We start from the raw sequence: 17,883 nt of genomic DNA, 5'->3' as shown, positions 1-17,883 counted from the left end.
GCACTGATGATGCTTCTGAGACAGGCCCCGCTGATGACTGCCTGCTGCCTGACATAATCAGCATTCATTCAACCACTCTGTACCGACGCTACAGCGGCACAATCAGGCCTAATTATATCGTTTCACTCTGTGACAGACGTATACATTAGGCTAAAGGCCCCCATGCACCTTCACTCCTCACTTCCTTTCCTGCATAAACAAAACCTAAATAAAACCAAGATATTAATTTAACATAAAAAAACAACAACATACATAATCATTCCCTGTGAGGCTGTGTATGTCCACCGAAGCCTTTTTCCCCCCAGCGGAAACACAAGGCACTTGCCTAAAATCACGTTCAAACGCTATAGTTTCAAGTCTCACTCAGGAAAAAAACAACACTCTTGGTGGATACCATACCGCCCCTAAGTACAGACCACCAGCTTCTCACACACACTTGCTATACAACTTTCTTTTCATACGTTCCCCTCCATTTCCCCTTTAACACTTCCCATCCACTCTCCTGGTTCAATGGTTGATGTTTTTATTTTGTCAACTTGCCATTATCAACACCCACACAAATACTCAGTTAATTTCTAGAAAACAATACTTTTGTTTCCAGGCTACACAGAAAGTGCATTTCCCTATTTGTGTGACCACAGTTAACAAAATGGAATCGAGCATTTCCCGTCAGCTAGTGTGTCGGGCACCATATACTGTATGGTGACCAGGTCTCGTGACATCATGTGACATCATCAGGGATGGAGATGTGGAGGCCCTGATGTCATAGTAAATGCGACCTGCTGTAGGCCCATATATGGAGGTCCCTGATGTCATCACTATTGGGAAGCAACTCTACTCTACGACCTCAAACCTCAAACCCTTAGATCTCCATATATGGATATATTTCAGAACCTGTGACATTCCATATGTTGATCCTTCCGCATCCATCCTTCCTCTTCGATGTCTCCCTTTTGACTAATACCTGTCCATTCAAATTTCAAACTCTAGACGGGCCAAAGTTATTAGTACAGCTGCGCCCGGCAGCCGGACTTCTCAACAGGCCCGAAACCTAAAGTGGCAGCGCTCGCCCAGCAGCGGCAGCGCTCGCCCAGCAGCGGCAGCGCACGCCCAGCAGCGGCAGCGCTCGCCCAGCAGCGGCAGCGCTCGCCCAGCAGCGGCAGCGCTCGCCCAGCAGCGGCAGCGCTCGCCCAGCAGTCTGCCGTCGATGAGGCGGATGCGTGAACGCGACCTCGGTCCTCAGGCGTCTTACTCGTCATTATTGTTCATTCAATTGGCTCGTCTATTTACAATTTACTTTTAAATTGATGCAAATCATCAACATCGACTAGCGATTTCAGGGCAACTTAACTAGCCTGGGTTCCAGCCTGAATCGCTGCGCTCCCGTGAATCTGCTTTGTCACTCGCTACTCATTCTAGAAGCGGTCATATCTACTCATCTACTCATCTACTCATCTACTCATCTACTCATTCTAGAAGCGGTCATATCTCCAAGGTAGGCGGGACATGTAAAGTGGTGAAATTGAGCTGTCGCTTCTGATTAGTCTGTGGTGCGAGTTGGGGGGGAAAAAACACCAGTCTGACGTTGTATCAATGCACACTTGCACTGCTGTTGCCCTGCAACGTACGTATGATTCACTAAACTCACCCCACACAGACAAAACAAATTCACGGAACGCAGTGATTCAGGCTGGAACCTGGACTCTATACAGGAGTAGTCCATCTGTTCTCCAAAAAAGCCAATCTACTAATAGATCACAATATGCTAATACGCAAGGCATTGTGAGTTCTCACAGAATGTTCACCCCAGAATAGGGACGCTAGGGTTCATGTTAAGTTAAATGCCACATATATAAAGTAATTCAAACCCAAGTATAAGGATTAGCACGGCTCCTTCTACGCTATAAGCATAGAGTGAGAGCGGGAGAAGCGATCCATCTCTGAAAAGGCCCCCTTACAGGTTTTGCACTTTTGTTATCAGCATGTGGGGAGATTTCAAACTTTAAATAAAAGCATTAAAACGCTGTTTGGGGGTAATGAGATTTCACAGTCAGACTTCATACATGGAGAGCTTGTTAGGCTCTCTTTGCGAGAAGTTAAGATTCACAGCCAGGCTTTTCCTAATGGGATAGATGAACCGGTAGCTGTGACAGCATGAGATATACCTCTAGTCACTATGCACTCATCTCCAATCAAGAGAACTTTACTTGCCCCCCTATCTCCTCTCCCTCTCCTGAAATCCACCATCTGATCCGTCTCATGTCTGTCCATGTCCTCCACCATCTGATCCGTCTCATGTCTGTCCATGTCCTCTACCATCTGATCCGTCTCATGTCTGTCCATGTCCTCTACCATCTGATCCGTCTCATGTCTGTCCATGTCCTCCACCATCTGATCCGTCTCATGTCTGTCCATGTCCTCCACCATCTGATCCGTCTCATGTCTGTCCATGTCCTCTACCATCTGATCCGTCTCATGTCTGTCCATGTCCTCTACCATCTGATCCGTCTCATGTCTGTCCATGTCCTCTACCATCTGATCCGTCTCATGTCTGTCCATGTCCTCCACCATCTGATCCGTCTCATGTCTGTCCATGTCCTCTATTTATAACATATCTCACTAGCCTCACTTCTCCTTGACACACCTACACACACAATCCATCTCATCATGCAGGACACAGTCTCTCTCTCCTCTTCTCTCCTCCTTCACAAGAAAACACACGCATACTCCCAGAGGTCAGGACACAGTCTCTCTCTCCTCTTCTCTCCCCCCTTCACAAGAAAACACACGCATACTCCCAGAGGTCAGGACACAGTCTCTCTCTCCTCCTCTCTCCCCCCTTCACAAGAAAACACACGCATACTCCCAGAGGTCTCCCCCCCCCCCCCCCCAATCTTCTGCAGATTGGGGTGTCTGTGGACTATAATACATTTTGGGTGGTCATTTTGGGGGGTCGTCCTTGACAAGAAAATGATTGAGAATCACTGCTATATAGGCTGTGTCGAGGAAAGGGGCCATGATGGGAGAAGAGACAGAAGAGAAGGGCCATGATGGGAGAAGAGGCAGAAGAGAAGGGCCATGATGGGAGAAGAGACAGAAGAGAAGGGCCATGATGGGAGAAGAGACAGAAGAGAAGGGCCATGATGGGAGAAGAGACAGAAGAGAAGGGCCATGATGGGAGAAGAGACAGAGACAGAAGGGAAAGTAGCAGAAGAACTGCAGTAAGAAAGCCCTGCTTCTCTCCGAGATTACGGGGCTTAAGGCGCGTCACGCTCGACGGGAGCCGTCAATTTGTTCCAACTAAAAAGGCGAGCGCCGAAGAACACCGAAGGGAACCGGCAAAGTATCAGAGCCGTCACGCTTGATTGACCTCCGGAATATGGTTTGGCAACCTAATCTATTTCCTCTGACATGAATGGATTCACTTCATCTCGGCGTTACAGCGTGTGCGTGTGTGTGTGTGTGTGGGCACATGCTGGGGGGGCGGCAGCAAAAGAAATAAGGAAGGCACTTGGCCTCAAACGCCCTCCTCCTTCAATGTCAAACTATAAGCTTTATAGATGCCGTCAGGGTTCCATTTGCTTTTTGGGGAGGTGTTATGCTGCTGCTGTTGATACCCCTCCCTGGTCATCCCTTTTCCTTTTTCTAATGGCCGGCCGGGGTAAGTTTTTATCATTGCCTATTTATTGGTCAGACTGAATTAATGCATTTCCTTTTGGGAAATGATATTTACGTTTGACAATGTCACACAGAATTTAATACAAAATATAAGTTAACTGCCACTGGTGCCCCTATGTCAGGCACATATGTATTTTTTGTTTGTTTTGTAGTTGTTTTGTTTTAAATAGCAGCTCTACAAGCTTGCTAATTTGGAAGAAGTGCTAAAATGAGGTGTTTAAAAAAAATTCAATTAATCAATTAAGCATTTGTAATCAATCAATTAATCAATTAATCAATTAAGCATTTTCAATCAATCAATTAATCAATTAAGCATGTTTAATCAATCAATTAATCAATTAATCAATTAAACAATTAATCAATTAAGCATTTTTAATCAATCAATCAATTAATCAATTAAAGGACCACTTCGCCATTATTAAACTCTATCTGTGTGTTTTTTATCATTAGCATATATGCTAAAACACCCCGGTATATTATCATTGGTGGTCTGTAGCTCCGTGGGCGCACTTTCAAAGCTGTCTACCACCTACGTATTTGTCCCAAAGGGACGTAGGTGGTAGACCCTCGGTAGGCTATCAGAAACTACAAGGGACTGGACAGGTAGGCTTGCCGTAGCTAGCCTAGCCGCGAAGGACACGGTCCCTCGCTATACACAACAACCACCACAACAAACGAAAACAACGAGTCAGTATATGGCTACTCCATGAGAGTTTTTGGACGAGATAATTTTAAATACATATTGGCAGAATCTGCGTTAGGGTTGTTATATTATGAACCAGAAATATACGGAGGAAGGAATGCATTGACGGGGACAACTGCTAGTTGCTGTGGCTGTGTGCTGCTGAATGATGCCTGCTAGTGCTGGAGCGACCTAGCTAGTAGCTAGTATAGCTTTCCCTGGACCAGTGCGTCGCACACAAACTTTTCTTTTCTAAAAACAAAGCCAGCCAGTGGAATTACGTTTGTTTGTTTTATTGTATTCAGAATTGGAATTCTGAGGGTTTTTTTTATACTAAACCTTTTTCACAAGAATGAGAATGTCAAAGTAGGCCTATGCTGTATTTCATAAGATGTTTTTTTTTTTAATTGTCACTTGAGATGAAATAAAGTGTTGTTCATATTTTTTATTTCTTCCTCGGTTTATAAATACAGACAAGGGAAAAGACAAAGCATCATACGCATATCAAAGATAATTGTTTATTTACAATTCAATTCAAATCTACAGTATACAGGCATTCTAAACGACCAACTTTTCTTTTAAAACGATGCATAACGATTCCAGTATGGAAGTTCTCCTATTTCTCCAATAAACATTCAAGAATTTAATCACAAATTGATTTTGGAAGTCGTCCAAACTGAACAAGACAAGTAGCCTACTGATTATAAGCAGATATATATACTGTTGAACGTGGAATTTAAGTATTGAATAGTGAATAAACTACTGCAGATATTGTAGTACAGTATCAGTTTTTATATAAATAGTTACCGTCAGAATTTTCATGTGAGGAAAGGCGCACAGCACACAGTTCACGTTATCTTTGTACATAACTAAACTGACCAATCATTAAATAGCTTTGAGACATGAATTTCAATAGCCCAATCAGAGGCGACGAGATGATCAAATAAACCAATCAAAGGGCACGATGGCCTAAACCAGTCAGGTCCATTTTGTTGGAATTTCATGTTTATAGCCGCGACAACAAATATGAATCTTTTAGTTTTAACCACTTAAGCCTTTTACACGTTCATTTTATTCATGAATAGCAAACATAGCTGATCTGTGTGTAGATCCACTATTTTCAATAGACCACAACTAACTCACACAGATTTACTTTTTGCTAATGGTTTGAATTTAGTCGAGCTTAAGAGTCTGAATAAAAACAGAACATAAACGTCTTAATAAAATAATGAAACATGAAGAAATACTTTTAGATAATATAAATCAGTGAATGTAACTCACTTGGCAAATTGGCGCAGAACCTCCTAGAGCTCGATCAACAAAAAAAACCCTACAAAAGTGTACACAGTATATTGATATGTTTCTTTAAGGCTATCAGCTATTAAAATTGTATAATAATTTCAATAAACGGTAAAAAGAAAATCAAAAGCCATGCAGGTCCCGACGCATAATAAAACCTGGTAGCAACATACCTTATGAAGAGGCATTGGAAGAAGGAAAACAAAACAACATGAAATAAAAAGAAGCAAAGTCAAAGTCACACATTGCTACTGCTGCACAAAACACATGTAACTACAATGTTGGTATTTTCTGTATTTACTGTAAAGTTCACACATGCAGTCATCTATATGTTGACTACAGGTGTCTTGACACTGGAATCCTGTTTTGTATCATCAAACAAATACAATGACAATACTGAATACTGTAAGAGAGACTATGAGCATACAGTAAAGGTGTGTACCGTACAGTAGATACGAGGGCTTTTGCCCCAAACAACAGATGGTTATTTAAAACTATAAGGACTAAAAGTGAACCCATATGGAACCCTAGTTCATAGTGGAAAAGAGCCGTATAGAGGTAGGCTATAGAGCATAGCAGTGTGGGGGTGGTTTTCTGGACTCCACTGAAAAATCGGCCATTCATTTTTCTCCAATAGAGATTCACAAAAGAATATTTTAAGCCTAGAATTGATTCTGTGAAAAAAATGTATAATGTATCATAATTAAATGATCAAAATGTATTTAATTTTTTTCTCCACAGAATCAAAGGTTTTATGGTCATGATTCACCAGGATCCTGGATGGCTGGATTCTAGGCTTAGCATAATTGATATAAATATGCACGCCATAGTACATATGTATAGCATAGTAGTAAATATGTATAGTTTATATGTATAGTGTATGTATAGTTTAATTATATAGATATTCCACTGTTACTTTCTTAGCTTACGCATGTTTCATGATAAATACTTTTATGTGATGTATTCCCATGCTTTTGTTCTTGCTTAAATGTAAGTCGCTCTGGATTAAGAGCGTCTGCTAAATGCCTAAATTGTAAATTGTAAATTGTATGTTTTTGTAAATCTTTATGGGAAAAATTAATGAGAGAGTTTACAGTTGGCCCACTGCTGTGCTCTGTCTATAGGCTGGTGGTGTGACCCTGCGACAAACAGACCAACATAACAGGTCTAACTAGACTTCTACAGATCCATACTAAGCTAAGCTAAGCTAAACACAACGCCATGACACAGTCTGGCATTAATAAATGACACCACAGTGACCTTATCCTTCTTGTCATTTTGAACAGTAGTGATACCTTGGTCGTCTCTGAATGTCAACACCGTTATCTACATTACAACACGCCCCGAGGACCAAAACGTCTGCCACCATTCCCCCCCCGCTGAGCTGAGCTCGTTGCACAGCAAAACAAGGCAACTGAATCACACAGCTGTGCTTAGAGGTATCGGGAAAAAACATTTACATTTAGATTAGAACCAATTACTGACTTAAGGCTCATACATAGTCTGGATTTTCGGTGGTTAGGTGACCACCGAACTACAACATGACGTCACGAGCCGCGGTGAAGAGCAAACCACCGCCACCGCGCCAGCCCTTCTCTCTGTTTTTACTCACCACCGCTCAACGTTATTTCAGCTCCGGTGGTCAGCTCACCACCAGAGCGGTGGTCACCTCACCACCGAAAATCCAGACTATGAATAGGCCTTTAATGTTGCTCATGTAGGTTATTTGAAGAGTTTCTTTTTCTTCATATGTAATATCGTATTACTTGTATCTCAACGAATCAACACGACGACTTTTCAAATAGATTATGTTTTATAATCGACTAAATCAATTGAGCACTTAACTCTGTACTGCATTTGTAGTTTGTACAAAGGTGAAAATAGCAGATGTACACAAGCTCACGATGTGGTCTCGGCTATTTTCACTATTAAAAAACAAACGCCGTTCTAATTGTAATTGAGGCAAGAGTTTGAGAATAATTGTGCTTTTGATTTGAAGTCATATCACCCAGACCTAGCTTCAGGCATGCTGAAGAAACCCTGAAGAGAGAGAGAGAGAGAGAGAGAGAGAGAGAGAGAGAGAGAGAAAAGAAAAGTCAATTTGCATTGACGGCCATGCATAAGACTGGTTTCAACCCGAAATGCATTGTAAACTAAAATGTATACTAATATAGAGAGATATGTACGATTTCATACAAAATATATTGTATCATCATCATGGAGTTATTACAAAATGTGCTCTTCATCCACCATAAGAACATTCCATTTCCAATTAGACCACAGTTAGTTCCAACCTCGCGTTGGGATTGGCTGAGAGAGGCATTCCGGCAAGTGCCGATATCTCCCTGTGACATCACTATGTATCTCTGTTGTCGGGCAGAGAACTTTTATCTCCACATTTCAACTAGTTAAAATTATTTCCGGGAATTTAAAGCCCTACTTCATCATACAAGTGTTGAACACGGTATAACGTGTTGTTTTACTGCTTCAAAGCAATAGGAACTGATAGGGTTATTTACCATAGATATCAAACAGAACCAGATCGGAACGTTATAAAAATGCTAGCCGTTCTTCTAGTGCAAATCTCTAATCTGAGAAATATTGAGCAGCACACCAAAAAAAAAGTATGAAAAGAAAAATCTTAAGTGCTGAGATTTAGAAGCGTAATAACGTCAAAAGCTACAGGCACTAGATTCTTCATCAAATCAACGAAATAAAATCAATTGGGAATAAAAAGAAAATCACTTCACTTTAGTGGTTTTGAGGCAAACGGCCATGGTACCAAAATACTGAATATTAAATCCTTCACTTGGCCATCGTTACAGCCTTCATTTCACGGGCTTACGCTAAGAATCACTGAGGAAACAAAACAAAGAGGAGAAAAGATAAAACAAAGTGAAAGGAGGGGTCATTTTGTTCCCCAACGCATGGCATGAAGAGAACGAGGCCCATCGTCCTCTACCTGAGACACAGAACCGGGTTAAAACACTGGACTTTTCAAGAGACAACAATCCTCTTCCATTCTCCCGGTGTCACCGGTGGACTGAAGGCAGCGCGGGCCGAGGCTTCCGTCTCCAATAAACCTCCATGTTCCACGGTCGGCAGAACGACTGCGTGTGTGTGTGTGTGTGTGTGTGTGCGATTTCACCTTCGTCCGAATGTATGAAAATATACTGTGTGTAAAGGAACGGTACGTTGTGTCTGATTTATATTTGGTTGCGTGCTGCAGTCACGCACCGAAAAATAGCCGTTCTACAACCTCGGCTATCTTCACAACATGCTACAGAGCGGGACATTGTCTCCAGCAGGACATATTGTCTCTTGATTTCCAGACAGAGAGACAAAGAGATCTCTGCCTACTTCTGGTGAAATCTAAATTCAGGGCTAAAACTACGTAGGAACAGTTTATAAATGTCAGAAGATATCAGCGTCACGGAAAACAAAAAAAGTTCAGGGCAGTCCTTCATAATGGGATGGTATGGGGATTGTTTTTCCAAAGCAGTGGGCGATAGGATTGTTGTTACCGCTGGTTTGCTTCGCTGCTCAAGCCCATAAATCCAACTTAGATTTCCCCCAGACTCATCAGTGTGTGTGAGGTTAAGGGAGACTATGCCGGCCCCGCAGCCAAGCATGAGTCGGGCCTTTAAAAGCCTGTGGAGTGGACGCTGGGAATGGGGTAGAACTTGGAGATGCGGCTCTGGCTGGAAGGGTTAAGGCACTCGGACTCTCCGGTCATCTTAAAGAAGACCTCCTGCTCCTGCAGCTTCCTGGCAAACTCCTCCTCCAAGGCCTGGAGAGAATGGAGAGAAATAAAATAAAAATAAAACATTCACAAACAATTTTTTTAAATCAATGCTTTCTTTCATGGATTGTGATGGTGCTTCTTATGGTTTTGTTTTTTGTCTTAACGTGTTGACTCTAGAGCCGGTGAAAGAGAGAGTTACACAACTGAGAATATCAATGTGATGTTTGTGCAAACATAACAGAAGAGGGGAAAGCTACTTGTCAGAAAGGCCATCAGCGACACCTAGTGGCCTGATATGGTATTTGCCTACAGGCAGAATGTTTGACACACACATGGCCAGGCAGTCAGACATCCCTTTCACTCTGTGCGCTCATGAAACAAAGTGAGTACATTATTATTTTAGGTCCTAGGTGTTGTTTAGTAGTTCAGTTATATCCCAAACTCTGGTATTTTACATTGTGTGACTTTATTGTTTGTTTATTGGTAACACATGTTCATTTGACTAGTGCTGCTGGCTTTAGCTCCCCACTGAATGTAGTTAGCTTGTACTCTTTCTGGTGTACCTTCTTCCTGGTTAAATAACAGTGATGTTAGTACTAGTGTGGTTAAATAACAGTGATGTTAGTACTAGTGTGGTTAAATAACAGTGATGTTAGTACAAGTGTGGTTAAATAATATGTGGTTGGTGGTGTACTGTGCCTTCTTCCTGGTTAAGTAACAGTGATGTAGTACTAGCGTGGTTAAATAATGTGTGGTTGCCAGGTTGGTGGTGTACTGTGCCTTCTTCCTGGTTAAATAACAGTGATGTAGTACTAGCGTGGTTAAATAATGTGTGGTTGCCAGGTTGGTGGTGTACTGTGCCTTCTTCCTGGTTAAGTAACAGTGATGTAGTACTAGCGTGGTTAAATAATGTGTGGTTGCCAGGTTGGTGGTGTACTGTGCCTTCTTCCTGGTTAAATAACAGTGATGTAGTACTAGCGTGGTTAAATAATGTGTGGTTGCCAGGTTGGTGGTGTACTGTGCCTTCTTCCTGGTTAAATAACAGGTTAAATAACAGTGATGTAGTACTAGCGTGGTTAAATAATGTGTGGTTGCCAGGTTGGTGGTGTACTGTGCCTTCTTCCTGGTTAAATAACAGGTTAAATAACAGTGATGTAGTACTAGCGTGGTTAAATAATGTGTGGTTGCCAGGTTGGTGGTGTACTGTACCTTCTTCCTGGTTAAATAACAGGTTAAATAACAGTGATGTAGTACTAGCATGGTTAAATAATGTGTGGTTGCCAGGTTGGTGGTGTACTGTGCCTTCTTCCTGGTTAAATAACAGTGATGTAGTACTAGCGTGGTTAAATAATGTGTGGTTGCCAGGTTGGTGGTGTACTGTGCCTTCTTCCTGGTTAAATAACAGGTTAAATAACAGTGATGTAGTACTAGCGTGGGTAAATAATGTGTGGTTGCCAGGTTGGTGGTGTACTGTGCCTTCTTCCTGGTTAAATAACAGGTTAAATAACAGTGATGTAGTACTAGCATGGTTAAATAATGTGTGGTTGCCAGGTTGGTGGTGTACTGTGCCTTCTTCCTGGTTAAATAACAGGTTAAATAACAGTGATGTAGTACTAGCGTGGTTAAATAATGTGTGGTTGCCAGGTTGGTGGTGTACTGTGCCTTCTTCCTGGTTAAATAACAGGTTAAATAATGTGTGGTTGCCAGGTTGGTGGTGTACTGTACCTTCTTCCTGGGCCGGAGCTTCTCTCTCCACTCCTTCAGCTCCGCACTGTGCTCCTCGTCCAGTTCCTTCAGCTTCTGAGTCTCGTGTTCGATCAGCAGGTGGCACTTCTCGTTCTGAAACACATGCAGTATGTTGGTATAATCACTACTGGACTGTGTGTGTGTGTGTGTGTGTGTGTGTGTGTGTGTGTGTGTGAGTGTGAGAGTGTGACTGTCCGCGCGGTGTGTACCTGTAGCTGCTGCAGCTCTCTGACGTTGGCGTCACACTGCAACTGCAGGTCTCTCATCTGGTTCTCATGTTTCTGCTGCTGGTGGAGCCTCTCGTTCTTCTGTCTCTTCTCCTCCTGGGCTGCGAACTGACCACACAGCAAACTGTTAACCACATGAACGCTGTCCGTCCTGGCCCCATTCTGGGGACAGCCAAATACGTTTGGGGGGTCCATGGCACGAAAACGTTTGAGAACCACTGATTTAGAGCAGAGGTTTCCAACCATTCCCATGTTTTCCCGACCGTCGCCAGAACAGCGGTGAAACGTTGACTCAGCCCGGTCGAATGAAAATACCAAGGATTCGTCACCGACTGTGGTTTATAAACCGCTTCGAGTCGTGTGTTACTTCTGTGTTGCGTAGCATAGCAGTGATGTCAGTGTCGAAACCTTTACCTTTACCCAACAACAACCTGTAGCCTATGAAACGTGCTAATGAAATAAAACACCACACGGTACGGGATTATTATTTCATTTTATAGTATTAGAAGATGATGTAATACCAGGTAAATTACGCACTCCGCATGTTTAACGAAAGTTTATGTCCAAAGTCATTTCTGAAAAAGGCCTAACTTTTTTTTTTTTTAATCATACTATCCTTGTTGATTGTCTAGTAGATATAGTTGATAGCCTTTTTAGGTCAATGATATAACATTATATTGTGATATAATAATATAGCAGTGGGTAGGCTACTTAGGCCAGTCAACTGTCTGACTGACCGGGTTAGGTTTTGGTACGATGATGCCCCCCCCCTCGCTCCCCGCCATGCCGTGATCATTACCAGACAGTGGCCTTGTGGTTTAGAGTGTCCGCCCTGAGACTGGGAGGTCGGGGGTTCGATCCCCGGCCGGGTCAGACCAAAGACTGTAAAAATGGGACCCAGTGCCTCCCTGCTTGGCACTCAGCATCAAAGGGTTGGATTGAGGGTCAAATCTACTAATCAAATGATTTCACTGCTGTAACGTGTGTGACAAATCGTATGACTTTGACTTTGATTATAGAAAGGTTGGGAACCCCTGGTACCTGTTTGATCTTGTGTCTCTCTCTCTCTCTCTCTCCCCCCCTCTCTCTCTCTCACCTGTTTGATCTTGTGTCTCTCTCTCTCTCTCTCTCTCTCCCCCCCCTCTCTCTCTCTCTCTCTCACCTGTTTGATCTTGTGTCTCTCTCTCTCTCTCTCTCTCCCCCCCCTCTCTCTCTCTCTCTCTCACCTGTTTGATCTTGTGTCTCTCTCTCTCTCTCTCTCTCACCTGTTTGATCTTGTCTCTCTCCTGCTCGGGGCTGAGGATGGCGGCGGTGATGCGGAGGCTCTTCTTGAACATGGCCATGCGTGTCTTGGCCTCGCTGCGTTGGATCTTGGGCAGCCTGGCTCTCTCCTGGGTCTGCTTGTTCTTCATCTCCTCCATGAGACGGTGGTTGTAGCGCTGCATCTGCTCCATCTCCTGCACACACACACACACACACACACACACACACACACACACACACACACACACACACACACACACACACACACACACACACACACACACACACACACACACACACACACACACACACACACACACACACACACACACACACACACACACACACACACACACACACACACAGAGAACACCACAGGGTTAATGTTTTTCTGGCTGGGGTGGGGACCCCCCCAGGAAATGCTTTGGCCACGTCTCACTTGTAGATCAGGTAATGGGATCACTATTTTAGCATGACATTACGAAGACAAAATAATAATACGGGGAAATGTTTCAGTTGACTGAATGTATTTATGGACGTCAAGAGATGATGCTGAAATATAAGGAATAAAGGGTTGTATACGTTTAAATATAAGGAATAAAGGGTTGTATACGTTTTATACTTCTTCCTACTCCGTTTCCAACGTGGAAAATATATTATAATGCTTTGTGGCCAGGGAGGCTTGTTTTTTGTTTTTGTTTTGTCTAATTTTAAAACCCATTCTGACCTGAGATCAGATTCATACGAGGTTCCCACTGGACACACACTGGTCTGATTAACCCATTCTGACCTGAGATCAGATTCTAAAAATGTCAGTCGTTCTTCGATTTTTCAAAAAATAGCAGACCTACAAGCTCGTATCGCGCCACTCGGTGGCGCGATATGAGCTTGTAGATCTGCTATTTTTCAATAGCTAAAGCATAACATGATGCCGACACCAAAATGGGTGCCCGTTCAGAATGGGTTAACATGTTCGAAATAAAGCTTTTCATTCATTCATACATTCTTTACAATCTTGAGTCCCACAGAAATATAACATCATTTATATTATAAATGTTATAATATAAACTATGACGCACCTTCTCGTGTCTCTTCAGCAGCTGGTGTCTCTGCATAAAGTACTGGTCTTTGAGCTGCTGCTTGAACAGCTGGTGCTTCTCCTGCAGGTGGCGCTCTTCCAGCTCCCACATGGCCGCCTCTCGCGCTGAACACAGACAGCCACAGACACAACACAAGGTCAGTTTGCTGAACACAGACGGGACAGCACGTTACAACACAACACAACACAAGGTGCAGTCACTATGACTGCTCACAAGCGCCGTTCAAGTTAACATTTGGACATAAGAGGTTTCAGCACGACAGTGACGATATACAGTGTGTCAAAGACTAGTACGGATAAGCGGTTGAAGATGGACGGATGGAAGATGTGTTCTGTATGCGACACCACTAGGACTATGTTCAGACCAGGAGACCACAATCTGATTTAATCTGATGTGTTCTGTACGCGACACCACTAGGACTATGTTCAGACCAGGAGACCACTAGGACTATGTTCAGACCAGGAGACCACTAGGACTATGTTCAGACCAGGAGACCACTAGGACTATGTTCAGACCAGGAGACCACTAGGACTATGTTCAGACCAGGAGACCACTAGGACTATGTTCAGACCAGGAGACCACTAGGACTATGTTCAGACCAGGAGACCACTAGGACTATGTTCACACCAGGAGACCACAATCTGATTTAATCTGATGTGTTCTGTATGCGACACCACTAGGACTATGTTCAGACCAGGAGACCACTAGGACTATGTTCAGACCAGGAGACCACAATCTGATTTAATCTGATGTGTTCTGTATGCGACACCACTAGGACTATGTTCAGACCAGGAGACCACAATCTGATTTAATCTGATGTGTTCTGTATGCGACAACACTAGGACTATGTTCAGACCAGGAGACCACAATCTGATTTAATCTGATGTGTTCTGTATGCGACACCACTAGGACTATGTTCAGACCAGGAGACCACAATCTGATTTAATCTGATGTGTTCTGTATGCGACACCACTAGGACTATGTTCAGACCAGGAGACCACAATCTGATTTAATCTGATGTGTTCTGTATGCGACACCACTAGGACTATGTTCAGACCAGGAGACCACTAGGACTATGTTCAGACCAGGAGACCACACTCTGATTTAATCTGATGTGTTCTGTATGCGACAACACTAGGACTATGTTCAGACCAGGAGACCACAATCTGATTTAATCTGATGTGTTCTGTATGCGACACCACTAGGACTATGTTCAGACCAGGAGACCACTAGGACTATGTTCAGACCAGGAGACCACAATCTGATTTAATCTGATGTGTTCTGTATGCGACGCCACTAGGACTATGTTCAGACCAGGAGACCACAATCTGATTTAATCTGATGTGTTCTGTATGCGACACCACTAGGACTATGTTCAGACCAGGAGACCACAATCTGATTTAATCTGATGTGTTCTGTATGCGACACCACTAGGACTATGTTCAGACCAGGAGACCTTAATCTGATTTAATCTGATGTGTTCTGTATGCGACACCACTAGGACTATGTTCAGACCAGGAGACCACAATCTGATTTAATCTGCTGTGTTCTGTATGCGACACCACTAGGACTATGTTCAGACCAGGAGACCACAATCTGATTTAATCTGTGTTCTGTATGCGACACCACTAGGACTATGTTCAGACCAGGAGACCACTAGGACTATGTTCAGACCAGGAGACCACAATCTGATTTAATCTGATGTGTTCTGTATGCGACACCACTAGGACTATGTTCAGACCAGGAGACCACTAGGACTATGTTCAGACCAGGAGACCACAATCTGATTTAATCTGATGTGTTCTGTATGCGACAACACTAGGACTATGTTCAGACCAGGAGACCACAATCTGATTTAATCTGATGTGTTCTGTATGCGACACCACTAGGACTATGTTCAGACCAGGAGACCACTAGGACTATGTTCAGACCAGGAGACCACAATCTGATTTAATCTGATGTGTTCTGTATGCGACGCCACTAGGACTATGTTCAGACCAGGAGACCACAATCTGATTTAATCTGATGTGTTCTGTATGCGACACCACTAGGACTATGTTCAGACCAGGAGACCACAATCTGATTTAATCTGATGTGTTCTGTATGCGACACCACTAGGACTATGTTCAGACCAGGAGACCTTAATCTGATTTAATCTGATGTGTTCTGTATGCGACACCACTAGGACTATGTTCAGACCAGGAGACCACAATCTGATTTAATCTGCTGTGTTCTGTATGCGACACCACTAGGACTATGTTCAGACCAGGAGACCACAATCTGATTTAATCTGATGTGTTCTGTATGCGACACCACTAGGACTATGTTCAGACCAGGAGACCACAATCTGATTTAATCTGTGTTCTGTATGCGACACCACTAGGACTATGTTCAGACCAGGAGACCACTAGGACTATGTTCAGACCAGGAGACCACAATCTGATTTAATCTGATGTGTTCTGTATGCGACAACACTAGGACTATGTTCAGACCAGGAGACCACAATCTGATTTCTGGCCTGTGTTTAGATTGGTTTTCATCAAGTCTGAATGTTTTTGCATTTCAGACTCACAGTAGAAACACATTCCTAGGTGGTTTTGAAATGCGCTTCAAATCGGATGTTTCTCAGTCTGGGCACGGAGGCACTGAAGCCGGCTTTACACTTCATGGTAAAAGATTACAGTGTGTTGTGAGCTTGTAGATCAAAGATTACAGTGTGTTGTGAGCTTGTAGATCAAAGATTACAGTGTGTTGTGAGCTTGTAGATCGGCATTTTTTTTAACCCATTCTGACCGGGCACCCATTTTGGTGTTGGTATCATGTTATGCTTTAGCTTTTGAAAAATCGAATCGAATCGAAGAGCGACTGAAATTTTTAGAATCTGATCTCAGGTCAGAATGGGTTCATCAGACCAGTGTGTGTCCAGTGGAAACCTCGTATGAATCTGATCTCAGGTCAGAATGGGCTAATTTAATGGACCCTTACGTTAAGGTTCAGTAACTCTGAGAGAGTAAAATGGAAAGATAGAAAGGGGTTAAATAAAACAAATAAATCCACGGGGCCACCAGCTAAATTATTGATATTTAAAGAACCTAATGGCCCCTTAACGGTGTCTCTAACTCAGAGAGTTATGGACTGGACCACATGCTTCCATTTATATACCCTCAAGAGATTTTACAGTGTAGATTGGGGGGTCCCAGAGAATAAAATGAAAGATAAATCTGTGGACCTATTGCAGTCGTTCCCAAACCTTTTCATGTCAAGGACCCCCAAATTGACACTCATTATCCCGCGGACCCCCATTAGAAAATATACGCCAGGGACCCCCATAAGAGAGGATTTGTACGGCTCTAGCAGTGATTCAGGGACCCCCATAAGAGAGGATTTGTACGGCTCTAGCAGTGATTCAGGGACCCCCATAAGAGAGGATTTGTACGGCTCTAGCAGTGACTCTCAACCATTTTAATTTCAAGGACCCCCAGTTTGACCCCAATTTCTATTAAAGTAAAATTAATGTTAATTTAACTCTGAGAGTGTACAAATACCCATAAGGGTCCATTTGGTTCCAAACTATCATTTAGTTGGGGTCCCCCCTGGAACTCCCTCAGGGACCCCTGGTGGTCCCCGGACCCCATTTTGGGAACCACTGGCCTATTGGCATATAAAACTGGGGAAATTAAAAAAAGCTTGAGAGCCATTGGCTCCCCCACCACTGGAAGGGAGTACAGTCAGAGATGGGCAAAATACATTGAAAATGTATTTTGATACAAAATACAAATACTGGGTCAAAAATGTATCTAAATACAAAATACAAAATACATCTTCCATCCCAGCGAAATACAAATTACAAAATACAAAAAATGTATTTCAAATACTGCCCATCTCTGATGGGCAAAATACATTGAAAATGTATTTTGATACAAAATACAAATACTGGGTCAAAAAATGTATCTAAATACAAAATACATCTCATTTCTTCCATCCCAGCGAAATACAAATTACAAAATACAAAAAAGTATTTCAAATACGTATTTCAAATACATGTATTTCAAATACTGCCCATCTCTGAGTACAGTACTGTACAGTACTGTACAGTACAGTATGCTGGTCGTGCCTATGCCAAAGCACCTCTGATGAGATGAG

General features: G+C 42.9%; 1 protein-coding gene across 1 annotated transcript in view; it reads right to left on the bottom strand.

Moving 5' to 3' along the window:
• Nucleotides 1-9,023: 9,023 nt before the first annotated feature.
• LOC310858963 (STE20-like serine/threonine-protein kinase) overlaps nt 9,024-17,883 on the bottom strand; it is a 68,968-nt gene continuing 60,108 nt past the window's right edge. Inside the window, exons 14-18 of the mRNA XM_083765283.1 lie at nt 13,720-13,844; nt 12,643-12,834; nt 11,360-11,485; nt 11,130-11,243; nt 9,024-9,449 (exon numbers count right to left, since the gene is read on the bottom strand). Of these exons, the coding sequence (XP_083621409.1) occupies nt 9,303-9,449; nt 11,130-11,243; nt 11,360-11,485; nt 12,643-12,834; nt 13,720-13,844 (704 nt within the window). The 3' untranslated portion in view covers nt 9,024-9,302. The remainder of the gene's footprint in view (nt 9,450-11,129; nt 11,244-11,359; nt 11,486-12,642; nt 12,835-13,719; nt 13,845-17,883) is intronic.

The sequence above is a fragment of the Protomyctophum parallelum genome, assembly GCF_964188405.1.
Source record: "Protomyctophum parallelum genome assembly, chromosome: 5".
Taxonomy (NCBI): Eukaryota; Metazoa; Chordata; class Actinopteri; order Myctophiformes; family Myctophidae; genus Protomyctophum; species Protomyctophum parallelum.
Note: the sequence above shows the minus strand (reverse complement) of the source record. Positions and strands in the feature narration are given on the sequence as shown.